The sequence below is a fragment of the Vulpes vulpes genome, chromosome 1, assembly GCF_048418805.1.
Source record: "Vulpes vulpes isolate BD-2025 chromosome 1, VulVul3, whole genome shotgun sequence".
NCBI classification, from domain to species: domain Eukaryota; kingdom Metazoa; phylum Chordata; class Mammalia; order Carnivora; family Canidae; genus Vulpes; species Vulpes vulpes.
In genome coordinates this window covers 12,412,551-12,437,706 of record NC_132780.1, presented here as the reverse complement: position 1 = coordinate 12,437,706, position 25,156 = coordinate 12,412,551, and the positions used below count along the sequence as shown (strand labels likewise).

Below are 25,156 nucleotides of genomic sequence, written 5' to 3'. Positions count from 1 at the left end.
GGTTCTGATGGGGGAGATGCTGGGGGGAAAGATGACCAGCATACAACAGAGACAGGAAGCTGGCGAGGCCTGGCGACGACAGGAAAAATGAGGGAGACATCTGATGAGCATTCACTATGGACTCTGTTATCTTACTTAATCCTCACGATCACCCTATGAGGAGGTACTATTGTCAGCTGCATTTTACAGACAGAAAAATCGCGGGCAGGGAGAACAATTGGCCAAAGTCACAAGGCAAATCACCCAAAGTCACACGGCAGATTACGTGCCAACGCCGGCAGTAGGATGTGCGGCTGGGTCCAGATGGAAATCTGGGCAAAAGCATCAACAGCGGCCCCTTACGATCCCATCCTCTACTCTCTTACACCACCACCACTTTGAGCTAAGTCTTTTTTTTTTTTTTAAAGTTTATTTACTTATTTTAACCTATACATCCAACGTGGGGCTTAAATTTATGACCCTCAGATTAAGACTCAAATGCTCCACCAACTGAGCCAACTAGGCACCCCCTGAGCTGAATCTTTTGAGCTGAGTCTTTTAATGGCGGGCCTCTTTCTACCAATGACAGGTGCATTTCTACCTGTCAAACCAGTTTCAAGGACTAAATCTACAGCACAGGTTTCAATAAGAACCAACAGTAAAGTATTTGCATCCTCTTTGATCCTCATTTGAGAACATCATGGCCACTGCCCATTCTAACCCCCAAACTCAGATGGTCAGAGGTGGCCTCATCTTTGGGCCCTCCTGACTCTGCAGACATGTCACAGGAGGAGTTTCTGGTGGGCAAAACCTCACACAACGGGTTTCCTGGTGGGCAAAACTCCCCCACCCCCCACTGCAGGACTGACTCTCATGGGCCAGAGGCCAGGGAGTGGGAAATGAGTCACTGGCAGGACTGGAGGGAGGGGAGACAAGCCTCCCACACCACGGTCAGTGTCACATGCTCTCCAACACCTGTCTTGCAGAGCCCACATCTCCTCCCCGCACAGTGTTCATGGGACTGGGAAGATGAGCTGAGCCTTGGGTCATTCCTGCACTTTGGTCTAGAAGGGTCCCAGACAGAAGTCCCTCAGGAGAGGTGGGACGGTGGGGCCCAGTGCAGCCAGCCAGCCCCTCCTCCATCAGCGGTGCCCGCTTCCACCTCTGGGGAGAGTAGAGCCCACAGGTGGCCAGTCTGGCAGCTCTGAAGCAGCCTCTTCCACTCACAATTTCCACCCCGCCTCCTCCTCAAGCTTCACTTCCCATCCACGCACAACTGGCTTGCCGTGGAGGCCCTGCCCCACCAAGTTCATCCCATCTGCTCAGACGTCCTGGAAGTCAGCAGGGCAGGGATCACTACTCCAAAGATGAGGAAACAAACAAGCTTAGCAAGAACAAGCGCCTTGCTGGAGGCCACACTGCTGCCAGGCCTGGCCTGGAAGCATACTCTGGCTACACAGGTCCCAGGCATGGCCTGGTGTCACCTCCTCACACATACCCACCAGTGCTCATTCAACCACGGTCACTGCATGTCCTCTGAGAGGCTGAGGAAGTGGAAACGAGGACGAACAGCATCTGCTCTCCCATTTCAGTGGGGGAGAGAGACCACTAGCATGATAACAAGCACGTAAGGTAACAGCAGATGGCCACCAGTGCCCCGAGGAAAATAAGCAGGACCTCTGAGGTTGGGGCGGGGGGTGGGGGGGGCAAGCAGGGACACTATGTAAGATGGGAGCTAGGCAAGGCCCCTGTGAGCACTGGGCTAGGTTGAGCCACCATAGGCCTGAGACCACCCCCCCGACTCCAGATAGTCTCACCTGCAGGGATCCCCAACAAGTGACCTCTGGCAGGGCCTGATGAGACTCTTGCCCTCACGCAGACACTCCCCAGAGTCTCTCACCCAGCTGGGCCACCACTCCACTCCAGTCTGGGCCTGGCCCTCCTCCACCCCAGCCAGAGGCTCTATCAGGGCCTGACCCAGCTCTCCTCCCTGAATGGTCACCCTGTGCTGGGGCCCCGGATTCCTCTAGTTCGGGGATGCCCCTGTACCCTCTGGCTGAGGCAACTTCTCCATCTCCATGATGGAAGAACAGCTTCTGAATGACCTCTCTCCCAAATCAGACCCGCCAACTCTCCCCTCACTCTTGACCATGGGGTCACATGACCACAGCAGGTCCCAGAATGACTCTTTCATCACCCTTCCCACTATGTCCGCAGCTCAAATGACACCCCCTGTGCTTTCCCATGGTTTAAAGACCCAGTCCAACATAACTCCCGTCCCACTGCTAGGACCAACCGAGTCCTCCCTGCAGCCCCCAGTGAAGAGCCTTTGGCCTCCCAACTAGGTAACCTCCTTGGCCCAGCTTTCTGTACCAAATTTCCTCTTCTACAGCCGTGCAAGACTCCACCTTCCCTGGTCCCAGGTCAGGCAGCAACTCACTGTCTTCTAAGCATGGAGACTAGCCACCTGCTCCTCAGCACTGACAAGCCTTCCAATCTCCTGTACTGCAAATCCCACTGTCAAAACTCACCAATGTCACCCATGACCACTTCCCTGCTTAGGGACCACGAACCCCCAACTCCTTCACTTCCAGGCTGAGCCCTCAACTCCCTCTCCCCACCCCATAAGACAGACCAACTCTGCCAGTCCATAAACTGCTTTCTTAACTTCTCAGTGTTATCACCTCCCTACCCCAAACCCACTGGCTCCTCCGGAGTGTGAGTCCTGACCAGTCCCTACTGTCCCCTCTTTAAACTTCCAGAAATGAGAGACTTGCCCAGCCTGTAAGTTGTTACTACCTCCCCCTACCCAGGGAAGACCAATCAGCAACCATTCTCTCAGCTCCGCCCAGCCAGACTCCAAGTGACCCCTCTTTCTTGAGGTTCTTCTCTCAAACTCCTTCACTGCCTGGGTAACAGCAGCTGCTATTTCTGTGGCAAGAATTTACAAAGACTATTTTATTTAATCTTCACAACTACCCCGCGGTAGAAATTAGCACCTCCATTTGCAGAGAGAGAAACAGGAGGCTCAGAGAGGAAAAACAGCTTACTCAAAATCAAACAGCTGGTTACACACAGCTGTTCCTCTTCTGGGAACGTGCACACCAGAAACTTGCCCCCAGCCCCACCCTGCACCAACTCTCCCCCTGCCCCCACCATGACCCTCCAGCCCACACACTGCTCATCTTCCCTTCCCCTTGCACCAGGCCCACAAACTGACCACCATCTCTGGCCCTCTCCTGGAAGCGCGGGAAGCAAAACAACCAGGCTTCAAGCACATGAACCGACCCCTCTAGACTGGCTCCTGAAATGACCAGTATCATTCAACAGCACCCCTAAAATGACCAACAATAACTGTGACTTCATGAAAGCTCATCCTGGCCAATCACATTTCATACACAACCAAATTTAGTCCTCTCTTAAAGCCTTGGCAGGGGTATTATTACCCACTTCACAGTCAGGAAAACTGAGACTCTGAAGAGTTAGATAACGAGCCTGAGGTCATGAAGTGGGTAAATGGGAGTCAGGATTTGAACTGGAACCTCTGCTCTCCACCACCTCCTCTGCCTATCCAGGTCTTTCGCCCTTCCCACTCTCAACTCCCTGGACTGGGTACCATGCTATAGCCAGGGCACCATCAGACTCTTCCCCTCCCCAGCCCAAGTCCTCTAAGCCAAAAGGGACCCCTATCCCTGAGGCCGAGAGCCCAAGACTTGGCTGGCTCCCAATGCCAACATGTTAAATTGTCTAACAGTAACTCGCCAAACTGGCATTTACAGCAGGCTACCTATGTGCTCAGCTTCCAATAACCATGTTTCCTACTCTCACATAAAACCCACAATTCCTCCACTGCTCAGACTAGCAACAGTGCCTCCTCTTTCCTGGGGCCAAATGACCAATTTTTCTGATCCCTCTCTTCTTGGGCTCCACCCTGGCAAACAGACATCTCCAGCAGAGAAACAGACTCAACGCTGCCACTCATCCACGGAGCAACTTTCCAACTCTAGCCCTACAGGTAAAACACACACACTCCTCCAGCTGCCCTTTCAGTTCAACACGAACCTGACCTTCAGGGGACCTATAATCTGCAGACTTGCTCCCTCTCCCAACACTTCAAGCCAGCAAACTTCTTCAGGCACGCACCTTCTAAGGACCAACAACTCTAATTCCCCAACTTTTTCTTGGGAATAAAATAAAATTTTTTTTAAAGATTCCCTTCCACAGCCAGGCCCGAAAGTTCCTCTGCTTCTTAATGACTGATAATGTTTTGCTTCCCTTTTTGGGGGAAGAAAAGGAGGCATGCAGTGACTTTTCTTCTTAACGTCAAGAACTAACACCTCCTTCAACTTATCTCATCCACCTCCAAAGTGACCATCAACTCTGCTCCTTTTCTGGGAATTTGTTAATTTTGATTCCCCTTTCCTAACCCCAGGATTTACCAACTTCTCCACAGCCACAGTCCACGTTGGTTTATTCCTCTTCTTCCTTTCAGCCAAAAAAGTGAGCAACATGACTACCCCTTGTCCCGAAGTTTCCAGACCAGCAACTTAACCTCTTTCCATCCCTATGGGCCCATCAAACGCCACCTGCCTTTTCCACGCCAATGCTGACCCACTCTTCCTCCCCTGACTGCTCTCTTTATCCTTCTTCGGGGGGAGGAGAACGAAGACTTTGAACTCGAAGACTACCGCCCTGCCAATCCCAAGCCTCCAAACTTTCTTTAATTGCTTATTGTTCTAATTCCTAGAAAGACCGTCTTCAGCGTCAGTGCGGGGGGTGGGGGTGGGGGGCGGGCACAGACCGGCTACTTTTCATCTTCCCAACCCAATAGCCACCCCGACTCTTCCAGAGCCACTTTGCAGCTCTAAACCGACGACAGTCTTCTTAAATCATTAGTGCAACTTATTAAGCACCACCTCCGTGCCGGGCGCTGCGCTGACTCCCGGTCAGCCACGAGCCCGCCCCCGCGCCCCGGCGGTAGCTACCGTGTCTCCAGGGGTCTTTGGGTTCCACCGCTCCGGACACGATATCCTCGTCGGAGGGGAACGTGACGCGCTTGGCCGCAGCCTTGAGGCGCCCGTCGGCGGGGGACGATGCGGGGCTGGGAGACCGGGCCTCGGCGGGGGCCTCCTCGGCGTCGCCGTCCGCGCCCGGCCCGGGCGGCGCCTCCTGCGGCGGGATCTCCATCGCCGCCGCCGCCGCCGCCTCCTCACGGGGGCCCCGGGGACATGTCCCGGGCCCCGGGCTTGTCTCTCCGGGCCCGCCCGCCGTCCCGGGGCATGGGCTCCGCCGCCGCTTCAGGCGCCGCCTCCGTTCGCTGTCCTGGTCGTCGTAGTCGTCGCCGCCGGGAGCTCGAGCGCGCCTCCCCCGAGCCTCGCGCGCGCCTGCTCGTCCGCAGCCGCACTTTCGTTAAGAGGCGGTGAGCCCGTGGCGGACTAAGAAAAGCAGAAAATCAATTGAAACGATTTGCAGGTAGAGTCGTCCCGCGCGTTGTTGAAACCGGTAACAAGAGGAAGAAAGAGCCACGGGAAAAAGAAACGTGAGCAGCGAATCTGCAGAGCCGGAACTGCAGAACGCGAGGGGCGGGGCGAGGTGGACGCCGTCTCCCGGAGCAGCGCGCAAGCGCGAACCTGAGCCGCCCCCCCCCGCCCCCTCCCGCCCGCCTCCATCTAGATAACGTTCAGACTCGCACACATTCGTCACGAGCTCGGGCAGCGGAGAGGGGAATGGAGTTGATAAAAATAAAAAACATCTGCTTGGCGGGGCTCGGCCAACTGATCTGGAGAGATGCAAAAGGAGAGAGCTTGAAAGGAAAGGCGATAGGAGGCATACTGAATATATGAGTACAGATGATGGATGCTGGCAGAAGGATCCTCTGCCTGGAGACGAAGCCTGTGCCTCTTTACTACTTACTTTCTAGCCCTCCATTTGTAGGTAGCAATTTCATCAATAGTTCTCTGTATTCGTTGCGTGAAATACAATTTAAATGAAAAGACTAAAATAAATATGAGCCCATGAGGAGTATCATACCCCTTACTTAAAAAAAAAAAAAAAAGTACTGGAAGAGGGAAGAAATCCCAAAACCAAGAGACGAATCTGCCAACCAAAATAACTGGGCGACGGAGCAGGTAAATCCCCAAGCCCGGAGCGAATCCGCACGAGCTGTAACCGCACCCCCACCCCCACCGCCGCTCAATTTAATCGCTTAATATTCGCCTGCGCACTTTCGCCAGGCTTTCCTAGCACCTCCCGCAGTTTGGTGGGGGGGGGGGGGGGGGGGAGGCGGGGCTAAAATTAAGAGGGCGGGAGGATTCGGGGAGGAGCGAGCGACGTCGTTGCCAAGGCAACCCGAGAGCTAGGCCCGGGGCTCGCTGGAGGCGGCGCCCGGTTCCATATCTCCGGCCGCCGCGCTTTCGCGACTGCAGACGAACAAAGCAGATCTCATCTACGCTTGAAGGGATCTTGACCGAACGTTCTAAAGTTGATGGGGCTACAAAGCGAACCTGCTGAAAGACAACCAGTGATGGGGATAAGTGAAGCGAATCACACGGACGGCCAAGCGGCTGGAGCGCAGTGGAGAGGGTGAAGCGTCACCCCAGCCCCTGGTCCTCGGCCTGTCCTTGGCGGCGCCGCCACACAGGCTCCGAGCCCTTCCGGGGTGGGCGGAGAAGCGAACCGGCCGTCCCTAGAGTGAGGGCCACAGCACCCTAGGGACGGGCTACAACCCCTCGCTGGGAACATTCCTGCCACCACCACCCCCGAGAAAGAAATCACGTCCAAAGGTCCCAAACCCGGTATTCAAGTAGCTCCAGCCATTCCGGGACCAAGCCAATCTCCACCTTTATCCGAGCTCCTCCCAGCCCCTTGATGTGTCCTCTTCTTGGCCCAGATCCACGGGATTCAGCCCCTGCCCAGCCACCCTTCCACTTCCTAAATCTGGCTCCATCCTTGTGTGCTACACTTTAAACAACAACAAAGAACAAGACGCGAATTTTCCTGGGAAAGTCGGTTCTTTAGTAGGAGGACAGTATCCTTCAGGATGGCTGAACTCTGCAACTTCAAAAAACAATTTTCCATTCTGCAATCTGCTTTTATTACCTACCCCCAGCCCCAGTCTTCAGGAACAGCCATGAGGCCCTATTTCAGAGTTTAGAGTTCTGTGAGGTAGAGCTTTCATTTCAACAGGCTCTAAAATCCTGAGGTTGCAGTGGAATTTTACTGAGGAGACCCTAGAGGTCCCAAGAAGCTTGAGTTGCTGGAGCTCGGCTCAAAATTCCAAGGGAATTAGTTCCAAACTCTATGGGGCCCACCAACGTGTGAAGGGCTGGGACCCTGTGGCTAGGCCCACAGCAGAAAGGTGAACCTAGTAACATCCTTATGGCTTGAAGGTGTACGCAATAATGTCACTACACCGCAGCAGCGCCTCGGCCTGCACACCTATCGGCGTCTGCAGCTGCGACACGTAGAAGTTGGCCACGTCCAGGTCTGTGGCTCCGAAGTGGGCAGTCACGTGCACGCCCTCGTGCAATGTGAAGCTCACCTGGTGACCCACCATGGCCAGCAGGCTGCGGAGGTAGCGTTCCCGAAGTGCAGCTCGCGCCTGCTGTTCCTGGGACTCCCGAGATTCTTGAACTACTGGAGCCCCCAGGGTTTGGGGAACCTCTGGCTTCGGGGGGGCCCTGCGTCCATCTGGGGCAAAGCCTCGGCTCAAGCCATCAGGACCCCGGGGGAGCCGGAGCACAGACACAGGAATGGCCAGTGGAGTCTGCATTCTTCTGGCTGTTGGGTGGAGAAGACCAAGAGGTTGTTACAGTGGGAGTGTGGGACTACAAATGAGAGGGAGGCAGGGAGCAGAGGTGTGTCTGTCCATCCTCAACTCAATTTCTCCAAAACCCAGTTCCAGATTCTCCTTCTAAACTCTATGCCCTCCCTCCACCAGGAACCCCTCCCCTGGGAACTGCTACCACCATTCACAAGGTCCATGAGAGCAGAAACTTTCTTTTTATTTTTTTTTATTTTTATTTTTGAGCAGAAACTTTTTTTTTTTTTAAGATTTTATTTATTTATTCATGACAGAGAGAGAGAGAGAGGCACAGGCAGAGGGAGAAGCAGGCTCCACTCAGGGAGCCTGACGTGGGACTCGATCCTGGGACTCCAGGATCAGGCCCTGAGCCAAAGCCAGATGCTCAACCACTGAACCACCCAGGCGTCCCAAGCAGAAACTTTCGACTGCTTTTATCAGTGTTTTATACCTAGTCCCTGGCAATAAATATTTGCCGAAAGAGAGAACTCCCACCTCCTCTCCTCTCTCACAGCCCATCTAACCCATAGGGAGAGGCTCTCTTCCAAATAAATTCCCGGTCACACAGAAGCCAGCTTAAAAGGGCTTCCAGAGGCCAACTCTGGAATGATGTAAACATTAAAACAATGATAGTTACATGGGGGCACCCGGCTGGCTCAGTCAGTAGAACATAGGGCTCTTGATCTCCGGGGCTGTAAGTTCGAGCCCCACCTGGGGTATCGGGATTACTTAAAAATAGGGATCCCTGGGTGGCCCAGCGGTTTGGCGCCTGCCTTTGGCCCAGGGCGCGATCCTGGAGACCCGGGATCGAATCCCATATCGGGCTCCCGGTGTATGGAGCCTGCTTCTCCCTCCGCCTGTGTCTCTGCCTCTCTCTCTCTGTGACTATCATAAATAAAAAATAAAAAAAAAAATAAAAATAAAAATAGAATCTTAAAAAATAAATAAATAAAAGATAGGTACAATTATAACCCACTGAATAAAATAGAAATCCATGAGTCCATGCTAATTATAAATAAAAGAATACATAAGGAGCTAAAATCCAATGGATACTAAAATTTGTGGATGAGTGTTGGATGAGGTCTAGTGTATGCACAGTCTTAAAGTACTTCCCCACAAAATATTTGTCATAAAGAGTAAACAGTAACTTTCTAAGGGAGGAACCCAGTGGATACTACCTTAACTCAGGCATCAAAGCCATCATGTGCCAGGGTAGGACAAATGGACCCCATGTGCCTCCTGAGGTGATAACACTGAAGGCAGGGCACCACCTGCCTATTTCCACCAAAAATGTGTTATTTAAATCTCATGGTGAGGAAAAACTCAAATTGAGGGACAGTCTACAAAATAAGCCCAAGTTCTTCAAACATATCAAGGTTGTAGGGCGACTGGCTGCCTGTTGGTAGAGCATATGATTCGATCTTGAGGTTATAAGTTCGAGTCCCACGTTGGGCACGGCGCTTACTTAAAAAAAAATAAATAAATAAAGGTCATAAAAGACAAAGAAAGCCTGAGGGGATTAAATATATATAGTTGACCCTGGAACAACCTGGGAGTTAGGGCACTGACCCCCTACACAATTGAAAATCCAGGCATAACTTTTGATTCCCCAAAACTCAACTACTGCTTAGCCTACTATTGACTGGAAGCCTTACTGATCACATAAAGAGCAGATTAACATATATTTTATAAGTTATATGTATTATATACTGCATCCTTACAATAAAGTAAGCTAGAGAAAAGCAAATTTTATGAAAAAAATCATACAGAAGGGAAAATACATTTACAGTGTTGTACTGTATTTATTGAAAAAAAAAATCCATGTATACGTGGACTGATGCAGTTCAAACCGGTATTCTTCAAGGATCAACTCCTGTTGATGTATTCTGAGCCTAATGCTTCTCTCTCTCCACTGCCCACATCCTGGTCTAGCCACCATCACTTCCTGCTTGGACTACTGAAGCCAGGTCCTCCCTGGGCCCCTGGCTTCCATTTTCACTGTCCCCTTACCCCCAAGTCTTTCCCCCCACACACAGCCAGAGGCACCTGCTTAATACCCAATACCTGCCATCTACCACCCAAGTCAGGTTGCATCCCTCCTCCACTAGGAGCCCTCCCCTGGCTCCCACCTCACCCTGAGTCAAAGCTAAAGTCAATGGCCCTGTGTGCTCCGTACCCTGCCAGCACCCTCTCTAACCCAGCCTCACCTGCCTCTTTGCCACCGACGTCCCTCTCAGACCCTTGCACCTTGACACTCCCTCTGCTTTTACCACCTGTCTGCCTCCTTGGAGCAGGCTATCTTCAAGTCCCCCTGTACATCCCATCCAGCCCCCCTTAGCTTCATCTCTCTTCACAGCACACAGAACTCTTCTGACATGCTATATATCATTCTGCTTATGGCCTTTGTCCCTTGCTAGAGACCTGTCTCCCTGTGGGCAGCGGCCTGGCTTTTTGCCTCCTGCTGTATCTCCAGCTCCTAGAATACTGTGTGGCGGTGGCACAGACACCAGGCCCCTTAAATATTGTTCCTGCTTGAATGAATGGAGGGGAGACTGAGCTCCCAGGCCAGCTTAGCAAGAGACACTTTCCTTGGGTCAGCCTGGGTGGCTCAGTGGTTAAGTGTCTGCCTTCAGCCCAGGTCGTGATCCCAGGGTTCTGGGATCAAGTCCCTATCAGGTTCCCCACAGGAAGCCTGCTTCTTCCTCTGCCTATGTCCTTGCCTCTCTCTGCGTCTCTCATGAATGAATGAATGAATGAATGAATGAATGAATGAAGAAAAGAAATAGCCAAGTTAAAAAAAAAGAGAGTTTCCTCTTCCATTGTATGGAGAAATGGTACTGATGACCACCTCAGCGTGTTACCAGGATTTAACAGGCTCATGTGGGACATGGTAGCCTCTCTAGAAAAGTTTAGGTATGGGGGATCCCTGGGTGGCTCAGCGGTTTTGCGCCTGCCTTTGGCCCAGGGCGTGATCCTGGAGTCCCGGGATGGAGTCCCGCGTCGGGCTCCCAGCATGGAGCCTGCTTCTCCCTCTCCTCTGCCTGTGTCTCTGCCTCTCTCTCTCTCTCTATGTCTATCATAAATAAATAAAAATAAATTTAAAAAAAAAAGAACTTGAAATTCCACGTTAGGTATATCCTTTCACTTGAAGCTGTTGTTCTTTTGTAAAACATACTTTAAAAAAAAAAAAAGAAAGAGAAAAGTTTAGGTATGATTGTTTCCCCATCTGTAAAATAGGGATGGTAAGAGGACCCACTGCATGGGGTTGTCCTGGGGACTAAATGCCCTAACAATCATACGGTGTTTAATGTGGGGACACATTAAGGGCCAATGTTGTGATGTTGGTTGCATATAGGGAAGTGCCAGTTCTATGAGCAAGCTTGGGGGGTGTCTTAAGTTTCAGGTAGCTGCACCCCTCTCTGTGGCTTAGTCCTCTCTGTGGTAATTACTGGGGCACCTGGATGGCTCAGTGGTTGAGCATCTGCCTTCGGCTCAGGTCGTGATCCTGGGATCCAGGGATCAAGTCCCACATCTGGCTCCCCACAGGGAGCCTGCTTCTCCCTCTGCCTATGTCTCTGCCTCTCTCTGTGTGTCTCTCATGAATGAATAAATAAAATCTTTTAAAAACTAAAAATAAAATAAAGTGATTACTGGAACAATTGACAAATTTTAGGCACCCAGTGTCCCATCCCTGGGCCGCTCACGGTATGGAGGAGATGGAGATGATCTTTTTCCTTGTTACCCTCTTCCTGTCTCTACAGCCAACTGTGAGCTCCTTGCAAGAAAGGACCCTGCAGAGAAATGGGCCAAGGCTGTAGATGAGGGTCTCTCAACCTCAGCATGGTTGATATTTGGGGCAGGATCACTCTTTGTCATGTTGTGGGGGGCTGTCAGGTGCAGAGGTATAGGATTTTAGCAGCAGCCCAGGTCTCTACCCACTAGATGCCAGTAGTATCCCCAATGCCCACTCCAAGCTGTGACTACCAAAACTGTCTCCCATTGGTGAATAGTATGGTATGAGAGTTATATCTCATAAAGCCTTTTCTTAAAAAAAAGTTGTTTGGGGTTTTTTGTTGTTGTTGCTGTTTAAGTAATCTCTATATCCAGCATGGGGCTTGAAATTATAACCCTGAGATCAAGAGTTAGTTCCATACTGTACCGACTGAGCCAACCAGATTCCCCTAAAGCCTTTTCTAAAAAAATTCTCCATATATTGGGGTACCTGGCTGGCTCAGTCAGTAATATGTTACTCTTTTTTTTTTTCAGATTTTATTTATTTATTCATAAGAGACCCAGAGATTATACCAGGGCATAATCCTGGAGTCCTGGGATCGAGTCCTGTGTCGGGCTCCCTGCATGGAGCCTGTTTCTCCCTCTGCCTGTGTCTCTGCCTCTCTCTGTGTCTTTCATGAATAAATAAATAAAATCTTAAAAAAAAAAAAGTTTAAAAAAGTTTAAGAAAAAATTTAGTGGATACATTCTTAGAAATGATATCTACCAAAAAAAAAAAAAAAAAAGTTCTCCATATTTTGCCAAATGTCCCCAGCGGGGACAAAATAAAAATGTCTATAGTTGAGAACCACTGGTGTAGACAAACAGATGGGGGGCAGGGCGTGGATAAAGATGGCTACTCAACTCCTGAACATATTCACATCACTGAGAACCAGAGAAATGCAAATTAAAGCTATGGTGCTATAAGATTCTTCACCTCTAGGATTAGGGAAGATTAAACAAAGGCTGATGAAGGATTATGTTGGTGCAGCTGTAGAGAAACATCTTCATATTCCTTAGGCCTAAGGGTATAAATTAGGACAGCCTCAAAGAGGGAAAGCTGGACAGTATCCATGAAAACTGCCAAAGTTGCTGGTCATTCCACCCACAAAGAGCTCAGAGCAGGGGCCTTTTAGCTGCTCCCCTTGTTATGCCTTTTACAGTCTGTACTATTCAAAGTAACTTTTTTTTCAAAGATTTTATTTTGGGGGAATCCCTGGGTGGCTCAGCGGTTAAGCACCTGCCTTTGGGCCAGGGCATGATCCTGGAGTCCCGGGATCAAGTCCCACATTAGGGTCCCTGCATGGAGCCTGCTTCTCCCTCTGCCTATGTCTCTGCCTCCCTCTCTCTGTATCTCTCATGAATAAATAAATAAAATATTAAAAAAAAAGATTTTATTTTATTTTATTGACGTCATCTCTACCCCAACATGGGGCTCAAACCCACAACCCTGAGATCAAGAGTCACATACTCTAACAATCAAGGCAGCTGGCGCCCCCTCAGAGTAATTTTTTTAAATTCTGATTTCGAAAAGAAAGGGGCATATTATAATGCTTCCATGTCCCTGGAAAAGATGTGAGCTTCCCAGGGCATCTTGCTGGCTCAGTTGGTAGAGCATGCATCTCTTGATAGGGTGGTCTTTGGAGCCTACTTAAAATAAAACCTAAAAAAAAAAAACTAAAGTGAAAATAAAAATGTTAGATTCCCTCTCAGGAATCTGAACTTCCTCTCCCCATCCTTACCCACTCCCCAAACTTTCTGTCTCAGCCCAGACCTTTCTCAGGGTCTAAGCTGCCAAGCCCTACAGACCAGACCCCTCCCCACACCACTGGTGGCCCAAATTGAATCCTTACTAGAAGTCAGCAAATGGGGATCCCCGGGTGGCGCAGCGGTTTAGCGCCTGCCTTTGGCCCAGGGCGTGATCCTGGAGACCCGGGATCAAATCCCACGTCGGGCTCCCGGTGCATGGAGTCTGCTTCTCCCTCTGCCTATGTCTCTGCCTCTCTCTCTCTCTCCTCTCTCTGTGTGTGACTATCATAAATAAATAAAAAAAATTAAAAAAAAAAAAAAAGAAGTCAGCAAATGTTCTCTTGTAAAGGGCCCAACAGTAAATATTTTATGCTTTGGGCTACAGAGTCTGTCACAACTACAAGCAGGCAGCCAGAGACAGATATGAAAGCAATGAATACGGCTGTTCCCCCTTAGAACCATACTTACTGGGGCACTATAATTTGAATTTTGTATAATTTCAGGCACCCACGAAAATTCTTAAAGTTTTCCAAGCACTTAAAAATGTAAAACCCGGGCACCTGAATATCTCAGTGGTTTAGCGTCTACCTTAGGCTCAGGGCATGATCCCAGGGTCCCAGGATGGAGTCACACATCAGGCTCCCCAGAGGAAGCCTGCTTCTCCCTCTGCCTGTGTCTCTACCTTTCTCTGTGTGTCTCTCATAAATAAATAAGGTCTTCCCAAAAAAAAAAGTAAAACCCATGCTTGGCTGGTGGGCCATACAAGCCCGGGAGGCAGGCCAGAGCTTACCCCACGGCAGAGCAGGTGAAGATGTGGATTCAGGAAAGCAGGTGGTTCTTAATCCCTCCAGACTCACTACAAGGGATCTGGGCAGGTCACTGCGACTCTACAAGCAGCCTCCCTGCTTCGGTTCCTCATCTGTGAAATGGAAATTATAAAATAACAAAAATAAAAAGACCTCCTAGGATTTCACAGTGTCCTGGACTCCTCTCTGCTTTCTTTCTTTTCTTTTCTTTCTTTTTTTTTTTTTTTTTTAGATTTTATTTATTTATTCATGAGAGACACGCAGAGAGAGAGAGAGAGAGAGGCAGAGGGAGAAGCAGGTTCCCTGCAGGGAACCCGGCATGAGACTTGATCCCTGGTCCCCAGGATCATGCCCCCCGCTGAAGGCGGTGCTAAACCGCTAAACCGCTGAGCCACCCAGGCTGCCCTCCTCCCCACTTTCTTTGCCACCCACATTCCATCCATCAAAAAGGCCCATGAGCTCCACCTTCAAAATTGTACCCAGAATCCAGCAACTCCTCACCCCCCCCACCCCCATCCCACTCTGTCTTCTCCTCCTGTCACCTGCCACCTGGTCTACACCAGTCTCCTCCCCACTGGGCCCCCAGCTGCCACCTTCACCCTACAGCCTGCTCCCTACGCAGACTCGGCCGTCAGGGTTCCTATTAGAACTAAGTCCAAAAAAAAAAAAAAAAAAAAAAAGAACTAAGTCCAAGCACACCTCTCCTCTGCTCGGAGCTCTCCCATGGCTCCCACATCACCAAAAGCAAAAAGCCTAAGCCCTCACAACAGCCACAAGACCCTATCAGCTCTCTGACCTCATATCCTGCCCCTCCACCCTTTGCTCCATGCTGTTTGTCCTTGAACATGTCAAGCACATTCTTTCCTGGAACCCTCTTCCAGATGGGAGACTGATCGATTTCTGCATACATGGCTCACCCTCCCTCAGTTCGCTCCGGTCCCTGCCCAAACATCCCCCTTTACAGGGAGGAAGACAGTAGCCCCTTCAGCCTGAATTATCTTGTCTCCATGGCACTATTGCCTCCTGAAGATATGCATTCGTTTACTACATGATGTCCGTTCTGCCACAGAACACACGACACTGAGAGAAAGGACACATCCAATTATTTCCCAACTCCACCCCCAGCCCCACCCAGGGCCTGGCAAACAGGGGGAGCTCAGTAAATATTTGTTGAAGGTATGAAAAGATTCACCCCTCCACATTATCCGAGGGCCTGTTCCGTGCCCAGCACACGTGGGGCGTGCTGGGGTCACAGCTGTTGAGTGAAACAACCTGGCCTTGCTGTCACAGTTCAGTGGGTGACACAGACTTGTCTCCAGACAATGCTGACCCAGGGTGGGCCGGGCTGGAATGAACTACAAGGCTAGGGGCCTCAGGTGCCCAGAGGGGCTGCCTGGCCTGACCTGGCCTGGGGGCAAGAGATAGCTGGCCAGCAAGGGTGTTGTACTTGAGCACAGGCCCAAAAGGAAGGAGGAACAGAGTCATGTAGAGATCTGAGGGGGGAAAGCATTCCAGCCAGCGGGAACAGCAAATGCAAAGGCCACAGAAGCCTGTGACTTTGAAGCAAAGCAAGGAGGCCAGCCTATGTGGAAGAGGGGGGAGCAGGGGCAGATCGCGCAGGGAGAGGCTTTGATGCCAGGACCTGGCTCTCTACTCTGAGTGACACAGGACCCAGGGGACGGGTTCTGAGCAGAAGAGGGATGAGTCGTGGCTTCGAATTTCACATGATCCTTCTGCCTGTGTAGGGAGACAGCGGACTCTGAGAGACAAGGTAGAAGCAGGGAGCCCAGGCAGGAAGCCACTGCGGTGGCCCAGGCAGGCAGAGGAGGGTGCCTGGGACAGGGCGGGGACTGCGCAGGTGGGGAAAAGTGATCAGACCAGGGTTTGTTGAAGGTCAAAAGCCCTCACTATTTGCTGATGGACTGAGGGGAGAACCAAGGCCGACTCTCTGGGTTTTCCCTGACGGGGAAGACCACAGTAAACGGGATTTATGGGATATATACATTTTTCTTTTTTTTTCATTTTTACTTTATTTATTTTTAAAAGATTTTATTTATTTATTCATGAGAGACACACAGAGACAGGCAGAAACACAGGCAGAGGGAGAAGCAGGCTCCATGCAGGGAGCCCGATATGGGACTCGATCCCGGGATTCCAGGATCATGCCCTGGGCTGAAAGCAGGCGCTCAACCACTGAGCCACCCAGGGATCCCTACATTTTTATTTAAATTCCAGTTAGTTAATACACACTGCTATATTAGTTTAGTGGGTACAATATACATTTTCTTTATTTGACCACTACCACTGTAAATGGGATTAAAGGATATACACATTTTCTTTTTTTTTTTTTAATTATTTTATTTTTTTTTAATTTTTATTTATTTATGATAATCACAGAGAGAGAGAGAGAGAGGCAGAGACACAGGCAGAGGGAGAAGCAGGCTCCATGCACCGGGAGCCTGACGTGGGATTCGATCCCGGGTCTCCAGGATCGTGCCCTGGGCCAAAGGCAGGCGCCAAACCGCTGCGCCACCCAGGGATCCGATATACACATTTTCTAATTTACCTGGCCACTGCAATCCAACCTTACTAAGAGTCATCAGCCCCCAGGGTTTTCACCCAACCTAGGTTAACACTTGAGTGATTTAAGAGAAACACCCTAGTCTCTAGGGCTAGTACTGAACAAAGAAACGGTCACAAATTATGTTACATCCCTGGATGAAGCAAAAGTAAGGGTGGACCAGTGTACAGACTTGCTTTCTCTGTTAGGGGAAACTGAACGGGGACAGGTCCTGCCATGCGATTCCCAATCCCCATTTTCTGGAGGAGGAAACTAGAACTGAGAAATGGCAAATCACTTACTGGGTGCAAGCTGTCTGGGTGGTACGAAAGGGAGCAAACCCAGGTTGGCCTGACAACAGATCCAGGCCATCACTCCTGCCCTCAGCAGGAAAGATTTGTTCCCCGCCAGCACTGGAGGGCCACCAGAGCTTTTGGAACCAAGGTGTGATCTGATAAAGAATGGATATAGGAAAGGTCACCTAGGGTGTGCCCAAGAAGGCAAAAGCAGGCATTATCCATGCTCCCTGGTGACCAGGCTTCAGAATCCTTTATCCTTTCAGTCTCCAGGCCAAGGATTTCCCTCCTGAGGATTTCAGAAAAATGTCCAGGCCCATCCCTCACTACTTGAAAAGCTAATCAAGGGGCACCTGGGTGGCTCAGTGGTTGAGCATCTGCCTTTGGCTCAGGTCGTGATCCTGGGGTCCTGGGGTCCTGGGGTCCTGGGATGAAGTCCCACACTGGGTTCCTTGCAAAGAGCCTGCTTCTCCCTCTGCCCATGTCTCTGCCTCTGTGTGTGTGTGTGTCTCATGAATAAATAAATAAAATCTTAAAAAAAAAAAAAAAAAGTTAATCGAATAGTTAAGACTCCAGAGCTCACTTGGTCATGAGCAAGGGCAGGAGATTTGCAGACCTCCCTTATAGCGGCCTCAGTGCGGACTTCCAAGAAAATGGCAATGATCAGTTCAGGGGACAAACATCTGCCAGGGGAGGGAACTAGATGAGTTGCCAGGTTAACAGAGCTCGGCGAATGAACCAAAGTGCTGACCGGCCGGCCCCCCCACACACACCCCGGAACCCCCAGCCCCGCGTCCTTCCCCTCCCCTCTGCCCCCGCCCCCCGCCGGTCAGTTCCTTCCCCACTCCGCCCTGGCCACCCACAGGCTGGCCTTTTCTTATACTAAGTAGGTCCTCCGGGCCCCCAGGCGTCCGTGGCCCCCGCGCCGCCTGGGCTGGGGGTCCTGGCGGCTCAGCCCCGCGCGCGACGCCGTCCCGCCAGAGCGGGAAGCCCGGGCGGCGGCCGCGATCCTCGCCCCCGAGCGCCGGGAGGCGCGGGAAGGTCCCGGCCCCGAGTCCCGGGGCGGCCGCGCGGGGCCCCGAACGCGCCCGCGGCCGGCGCGCTGCAGGCGCCGACCTGCCCCGTCCCGCCCCTCCGACTCCGCACGCGGCCGGGCGGCCGGGCCCCGGGAGAGGGAAGGCACCGCGCGGTGCTCGCGCCCCGCCGCCGACACCCCGACACTCACCGCGGTCCGCGACGGCCGCGCTCCCACTTCCGCCGGCGCCCCGGCTGCAGAGGCCCGGGCGGGCCGCGAGCCGCCCAGCCTGCGTTCCGCCCGCCCCGCCGCCGCCGCCCCACGTGGTGCCGGGCGGGCTCCCGCGCTCCGAGGCTCGCGCGGCCCCGCGCCCACCCGCCTGCCACCTGGCCCGTCGCCTCCATCCGCACCGCCGGCCTGCGAGGTGGGGCCGGCCGGGATGCCCGCCTTACGGAAGAAGAAACAGGTTCAGAACCCGGAGGACGTCCTCCGCGCGCTGAGCTAAGGACGGAGCTGCGGGGCTTTGCGCCCCCCCCCCTCCACGCGCGTGCCCTTGCCCTTCACCTGCGCCCTCCGCGCAGCACACGGAGGGAAGAGAGGCTCGCAGAGGGCGGGGGCTGGGGGCTGGACTGCGGTGGCCGCTCTGCCTCGCAGTCCTCCCTGCAGCCCCGTTTCACAAAGGGGGAAACAGACCTTGAAGGATGCAATGTCTGGCCTCGAGTGCTTTGGAACGTGGGTCTTGGGGGCTCGGATTAGAATTCCTTCCTTCCACACTTTTTCAGTACGGTAGAGGCTTGGTGGGCCCTCCACTTCCCACCAGCCCCCCCCCCCCCCCCCCAGGCCTCGTGCCTGGCACACAGGCCCTCTGCGGCCTCTATTGAGAGCCTGTGCATAGCAGAAGGCTCAATACACATTTGTTTTTTGGTTGTTGGTTTTTTAAATTTTTTTTTATTTATTCATGGGAGAGGCAGAGGGAGAAGCAGGCTCCCTGGACGAAGCCTGATGGAGGACTGGATCCCAGGACCCGAGATCACGACTTGAGCCGAAGGCAGATGCTCAACCACTGAGCCACCCAGGTGCCCTACACATTTGTTAACTGAACTATGAACAAGGGGAAGCTCTGTGAACGAGGCCAACCTACGTCCTGCCCTCTTAGGACCTACATCATTAAGGAGGGCCGGGAGGGGCACATAGAGGGTATACATGAGCAAATACCTCAGCCAGATCCTTCAAGGCTTTCGATGAGTGATAAAATAAAAGGAATAAAATAAGGGTAACAAGTGGCACAGTTGGTGGAACTCCTTTAATTGGGCGCTCAGGGCACCTGGGTGGCTCAGTGGTTGAGCGTCTGCCTTCTGCTCAGGTCATGATCCCAGGATCCTGGGATGAGTCCCGCATCAGGCTCTCCTCTGCCTATGTCTCTGCCTCTCTCTGTGTGTCTCTCACGAATAAATAAACTTAAAAGAAAAAATTGGGTGGTCAAAGGAGGTGGCCGTGAAGAAGCCCCCTTTGATGGCAGATGGGGAAGCTGAGAGCCAGGAAAGAATTGAGGACAGATGGAGGTCATGGTGCAAGGCCTTCAGCAGGGTGGGGCTACATTAGATACAGTGGTCAGTGCTCTCGGGAGGATAATTGAGCTCAGCTCTGAATAACAATATGAGGAACCCTCTGGCCTGGAGCAGTACTCTGGGGAGATTAGCATGTGAAGTTCACTGGGAGCTGGGCTGGGGACACTGGGGAGGACAGACCCTGGCCCTGACCTCAGGGGGCTTGTGTCCGGTGGGGGTGGGGAGGGGAGAGAGGACAGTCAACAAATAGGTCTATGTTATGATGTGGCCAGTGCCAGGAAGAAAAAAAAAAAAAAAACTTGTAAGGGTTGGAGGGTGGGGCAGGGTGTCGATGCCACTTCAAACAGTGATCAGAACTGAGCTGCTTTGCGGAGGGAAGTTCAAGGAGGCCCCCGTGGAGGGAGGTGACACAGTTGCCTGTTTGCTTTTAATGGTGATTCCAGGTTTTGGAGCAGAGCAGATGGATCTATAGGATCTCAACCCTCCTGGCCTTAAACTATCCCTCAAGGCTCTGGTCTCAGAAAACTGAAGATTTTAAAGTGGGCAAAAGACCCTCTTGGGTCTGATCTCTTTTTCTCACAAAACTCAATCACCCATGCCCTCCCCCCTTCCTTGTTATTCTTGAACACACAAGGCTAGCTGGTCCCCTCACCTCCCTCAAGTCTCAATTCCACCATGTTCTACCCTGGAGAAAAGTGAGCCTCCCCACTCTACCCCAGTAACCCTTTATAATCCCTCCTCGATTTATTTAGCCCCATTGCAACTTGTCATCCTGGAAGGCACTCCAAGTTTTGCAGTTACTTCTTTGAGCCTGTCTCCCTCAAAAATAAACTGTGTTAGGCCACGGATTATTTTCTTTAAAGATTTTATTTATTCATGAGAGACACACAGAGAGAGGCAGAGACATAGGCAGAGGGAGAAGCAGCTCTCTGCAGGGTCCTGATGCAGGGCTGGATCCCAAAACCCCAAGATCATGACCTGAGCTGAAGGCAGATGCTCAACCATTGAGCCACTCAGGTGCCCCTTATTTTCTGTCTTGTTCACGGCTATATCCCCAGTGCTTAGAGCAGAACCCAGTGCACAGTAAAGGCTCAAAAAATGTTTGTCCACTAGATTTTTATTGTAATGCATTTAATGGAACAGTCCCGATTACTCATAGGCGCCCAGGGAGAAACGTGGCCCTTACTGTTCTGTCTCTCTCGCTGGGAGTGTGCGTGGGCACCGTGCGCCTTAGTTGCACCGGCCCCTAAAACGGAATCAGAAGTAGCAGTTTGTGTGCGTGGTCGTGAGACCTGGGCGTCATTAAGATTTGGTCCCTAAGAAAATGCGGTGGGCTCGGCTTTGATCAAGCTGGGATGCCGCCCGGGGCCCCTGCGGGGCCGCCCCAGCCTCTCCCGTCAGGCCCCGCCCCCGGGGGCGGAGCCACGGGCCGGGCCAGCACGTGTAAGAGTTCGCCGCGGGTCGCCGCAGTCACTCACCTGAGCGCCACGGTCTGAGAGCGCACGGCCCTCGCGTCCTCCGCCCGCCAGCCCGCCCGGCCCGCGACCCATGTCCCGCCGCAAGGCCGGCTGCACGCCCCGCCGAGTCGACCCCGCGCCCGCCTCCAGCACCGACGACGAGATGGAGATGCCGGACCTCGTCATCGAAGTGAAGCCCGAGCCAGACGCGCGGCCCCTGCAGGCCCCGGGGCTGGGGCTCTTCTCCCCGAAGGAAGTGCCCGCGCCCGCGCCGGGGCGGTTCGACGGCGAAGCCCGCCACTCCCCCGGGCCCGAGCCCGTGCCCGCCGGGAGCCCTCTCCACGCCCTCGGCGCGCGGAACCAGTGGGCGCTGTGGACGCCACTGATCGGCAGCCCTCGCGGTGAGCGCCCCCTGCCCCTGCCCCGCCTCCCTCCCGCTTCACTTGGGGCGGGGGGCGCCCTCCTCCAGGCTCCGACCGCCGACCCCCTACCCCCGGCCCGGCCTTATTTCTCCTGCCTGGTCCCGGCCTCCAGCCCCCATTCTGACCTTTGGGTTTTCCCTCACCGTCGGCACCCCCAGCCCCCATCCTGGCCCCACCCCACGCTTACCACCCGCTTCCTCCCAGCAGACCGCCAGCCCTGGACGGACAAACACCCAGATCTGTTGACCTGCGGCCGTTGCCTGCAGACCTTTCCGTTGGAGGCCATCACTGCTTTCATGGACCACAAGAAGTTGGACTGTCAGCTTTTTAGAGGCCCCAGCCCCTGCCAGGGCTCAGGTGAGTCAAGCCGGGATGCAGTCCCCCTCTCAAGTTCAAGGGCCCGGCTTCCTGTGGGAGAAGGGGCTGAGCTGGACAGGCGGGGCAGTGAGCACTACTTCCCCTTTCTCGCTCCCCTTCGGGTGCAGCCTAGGCGTGGCCAGGGCCTGCCCTGTCCTAGGGCTGGGACTAGTGGTGAGCGGGGTGGGTGGGGGTGGGGGCTGGGCATGGAGGAGGGACGCCCACAGGGTGTGGCCAGCCCCTGAAGCCTGGTCTGGGGATTTGCCACACACACACACCCCCAATCTGGTTTCACTTCTCCTTCCCCATGGCCAGAAATAACTGGCCAGGTGGCTGGACCAGTGTGGCAGTAGGGGGACCTCTGGGGAGGGCAGCAGCCTGGGGGAGGGGAAGCTGAGGACAACTGGAAGCGGCATGGCTGCCCCCTCCCACCTCTTGATTGCTTCTGATTGAGGAGCTAGTGCATTCGCTCAGAGCCCCGGAAGGGGCTTCTGGCTTTCCTCTCGGATGGAATCTCCCAGCCCTGCACGCTGGGAAGCCCCTGGTTTGGGCCAGGTCCTGGGTGTCTGGACACCTGGGTTCCTTCCGTTGGGAGGGAATGAGCCCTTAACTTGGTGCTAGACTCGTGGTGAGCTTTTGGTCATCACAGGCTGAGGCTCCTCCAAACCTATAAATTTCCATCCCCTGGCCCATGTGCTCCCAGGATTTTTGGGAAATGGAATTCTATTTAGGCCTGGGCTGGGGGTGGTTTGGGGGGGGGTCCTGTAGTGGGCCAGGGGGAGGGTCTGAGAATCAGCTGTAGACTTGAAGCCAGCAGGTGGTCTGGTGGCCTAGGGAGGGGCCTTGATGGAATCACTGGAACACTCCCAGGTGCTTGGACTTGGAGCCCTGTGGGCACCTCAACCACGTGAGCTCAGCTCCTGTTTATTGAGGGCGCACAGGGACCAAAATATTGTTCTTCTCCGTTCATGGTCACAACAACCCTAGAAAGGACAGGATCTTTGGGGGCCCCATATTCTAACACATGAGAAACCTGAGGACCAGAGAGGAGTGTTTCTCACCCAAGGTCACACAGCTAGGGAACGGGAGAGGTCAGGCCAGGCTGACACCCACCAGCCCCCATCTGTGCTCCTGCCCCTGGTGTTGGATCAGGAAAGCCACCCCCTTCCAAGACTGGCTAGAATTTGAAAAGTAAAGGCAAATGCTTTACTGGGAGTATCTGGAAGGTCTAGAGAAAACACTCAGTTTGTGGGGGGTTTTTAATTTGAGGTCTGTGCAGGGGGACCTACCTTACTGACCCACCCCGACCTCTAGGTGGCTGCTAGGGCTTCTCCCCACTTGTTGGGCCTTGGCCCCCTCTTCTACAAAGTAGGGAACAGGAGACCCTGCATGGGACCCATGAACTTGGGAGCCTTGCACAGAAACCCGCTCAGTAATCAAGCCAGCAATCTTTCCTGAAAACCTGTCTTGCCCTCCCTGGGTCTGTGGGCTGAACCCCCAACTCCACCTTTCCAAGCTCGTGACCTGGGGGAAACGTCTCGGCCTGTTTTCTCATCTGGAAGAAAATGAGAGGTTTTATTTCTCGCTTAGGTGGAAAGTGGAATGAGTGGCGGGGTGATGGCTGGTGCCCAGCATGGGGAGATTGGCCCAGTCTCCAGTAAGGCCGTCCTGACCCCCTCCACTCCCCATCTCTGCTAGAAAATAGCACTCCTCTATCCCCCACTCTGCTTTCACTCTCTTGAAGATTTTCCAACACAGAAAGGATCCCCAGATAGTCCCCATCCACTCCACAGGTTTTTCTCACTAGTCTGTCCACTCACTTCTGAACCTCAGCTTCTGAAGACAGGGAATGCATTCTCAGCCCCTGGAACAGGGCCGTTCCTGCAGCAGGCAGCCAACTGGCAGGTGCGAGTGGGACTTCTGCTTTCATGCATCTCCCTAACAGCCAGCCCTTCTCTTTGCAGAGCGCAAGGACCCCAAGGCCCTGAGCTGCTTCCGCTGCGGGAGGCAGTTCACGGGGGCCTGGAAACTGCTGCGCCATGCCCAGTGGGACCACGGACTGTCCATCTACCAGACGGAAGCTGAGGCCCCAGAGGCCCCACTACTGGGCCTGGCCGAGGTGGCTGCTGCTGTGTCGGCCGTGGTGGGGCCCGAAGCGGAGGCCCAGGGCCCCCGAATGAGCATCGTCCCCAGGCGGAGCCCCACCTGCCCTGTGTGCGCAAAGACCCTCAGCTCCTTCAGTAACCTCAAGGTGCACATGCGCTCACACACCGGCGAGCGGCCCTATGCCTGTGACCAGTGTCCCTATACCTGTACCCAGAGCAGCAAGCTCAACCGCCACAAGAAGACCCACCGGCAGCCCCAGCCCCAGAGCCCCTGCAGGGCTGAAGCCAGTCAGGAACAGGCCTCTGCCACTGCCCCTCCTGAGCCAGCCGCTCATGCTGCAGCCCCAGCCAGCACCCTCCCATGTGGTAGAGGCGGGGAGGGTGCCGGGGCCGCTGCCACTGCAGGTGTCCAGGAACCGGGGGCTCCCGGCGGTGGGGCTCAAGTAGGCCCTGGTGGGGCCAGCTGGGGACCTAACACCAAGGAAGAGAGAACTGAACCTGCCAAGAGCGAGCTGTCCCCAAAGAAGATGCAAAAGCCAGTGGGCAAGAGCCGCGGGCCTGGGGGCAGCTGTGAGTTCTGCGGGAAGCACTTTACCAACAGCAGCAACCTGACGGTGCACCGGCGCTCCCACACGGGCGAGCGGCCCTACTCCTGCGAGCTCTGCTCCTATGCCTGTGCCCAGAGCAGCAAGCTCAATCGCCACCGCCGCATGCATGGCCTGGGGCCCGGCAGCCCCCGCTTCGAGTGTCCCCATTGCTGTGTGCCCTTCGGCCTGCGGGCCACCCTGGACAAACACCTGCGGCAGAAGCACCCCGAGGTGGGTGGGGAGGCCTGAGCCTTGGGCACACCCTCCCTGCTGCTCCTGGTACCACTGGGGCTGCCGCTCGTTCATCTCCTTGTCCTTTCTCTGCTGCAAGTAAATCTGCCCGCCTAGCTACACGCGTGTTTGGACTCTGGCTTTCTTGGGGTATCTGAGGTGGGGCGGGTGGACGGCTGGACGGACCGGTTTGGGGTGAGGGGCAAGGCCGGCCCCCAGTGCCCCGGGCACGGCAAGACTGGCACAGAAAGCTGTGCTCCCGGTTCCCAGTGTGGGCGAGGCCGGGGCAGGGGCCGAGGCGAGGGCGGGGAGAAGCCTGGACCTGTCACCAGAGGCCTCTGGGCAGAGTCCTGGGCCATCCTCCACATGCTAGGTGCTGGGCCCTTCCCCACCACGCGGCCCCTGCCCTCACTGAGCTGCAGCAGGAACCCTGCTAACCAACAAGGAGCTGC

At 53.9% G+C, this 25,156-nt stretch overlaps 3 protein-coding genes across 6 annotated transcripts in view; 1 reads left to right on the top strand and 2 right to left on the bottom strand.

The window, feature by feature from the left end:
- PPP1R37 (protein phosphatase 1 regulatory subunit 37) overlaps positions 1-5,380 on the bottom strand; it is a 40,475-nt gene extending 35,095 nt beyond the window's left edge. Inside the window, exon 1 of the mRNA XM_026013836.2 lies at positions 4,965-5,380. Coding sequence (XP_025869621.1) covers positions 4,965-5,166 — 202 coding nt within the window. The 5' untranslated portion in view covers positions 5,167-5,380. The remainder of the gene's footprint in view (positions 1-4,964) is intronic.
- Positions 5,381-6,970: 1,590 nt separating this feature from the next.
- GEMIN7 (gem nuclear organelle associated protein 7) lies at positions 6,971-18,405 on the bottom strand. 4 transcript variants are annotated; one of them, XM_072754803.1, is made up of 3 exons: positions 18,188-18,279; positions 14,091-14,219; positions 6,971-7,758 (listed from the first exon to the last, which is right to left on the bottom strand). In XM_072754803.1, the coding sequence occupies exon 3, from the start codon at positions 7,748-7,750 to the stop codon at positions 7,355-7,357; it is 396 nt and encodes a 131-aa protein (XP_072610904.1). In that variant the 5' UTR covers positions 7,751-7,758; positions 14,091-14,219; positions 18,188-18,279; the 3' UTR covers positions 6,971-7,354. The 4 variants fall into 4 exon arrangements, with proteins under 4 accessions (XP_072610904.1, XP_072610924.1, XP_072610910.1 ...); XM_072754823.1 differs by lacking the exon at positions 14,091-14,219 and having other exon boundaries at positions 18,188-18,405; XM_072754809.1 differs by lacking the exons at positions 14,091-14,219; positions 18,188-18,279 and adding an exon at positions 13,405-13,541.
- A 2,460-nt stretch (positions 18,406-20,865) lies between these two features.
- On the top strand, positions 20,866-24,826 carry ZNF296 (zinc finger protein 296). The gene is made up of 3 exons (XM_026014127.2): positions 20,866-21,403; positions 21,632-21,781; positions 23,746-24,826. The coding sequence occupies exons 1-3, from the start codon at positions 21,094-21,096 to the stop codon at positions 24,720-24,722; spliced, it is 1,437 nt and encodes a 478-aa protein (XP_025869912.1). The 5' UTR covers positions 20,866-21,093; the 3' UTR covers positions 24,723-24,826.
- Positions 24,827-25,156: the final 330 nt, after the last annotated feature.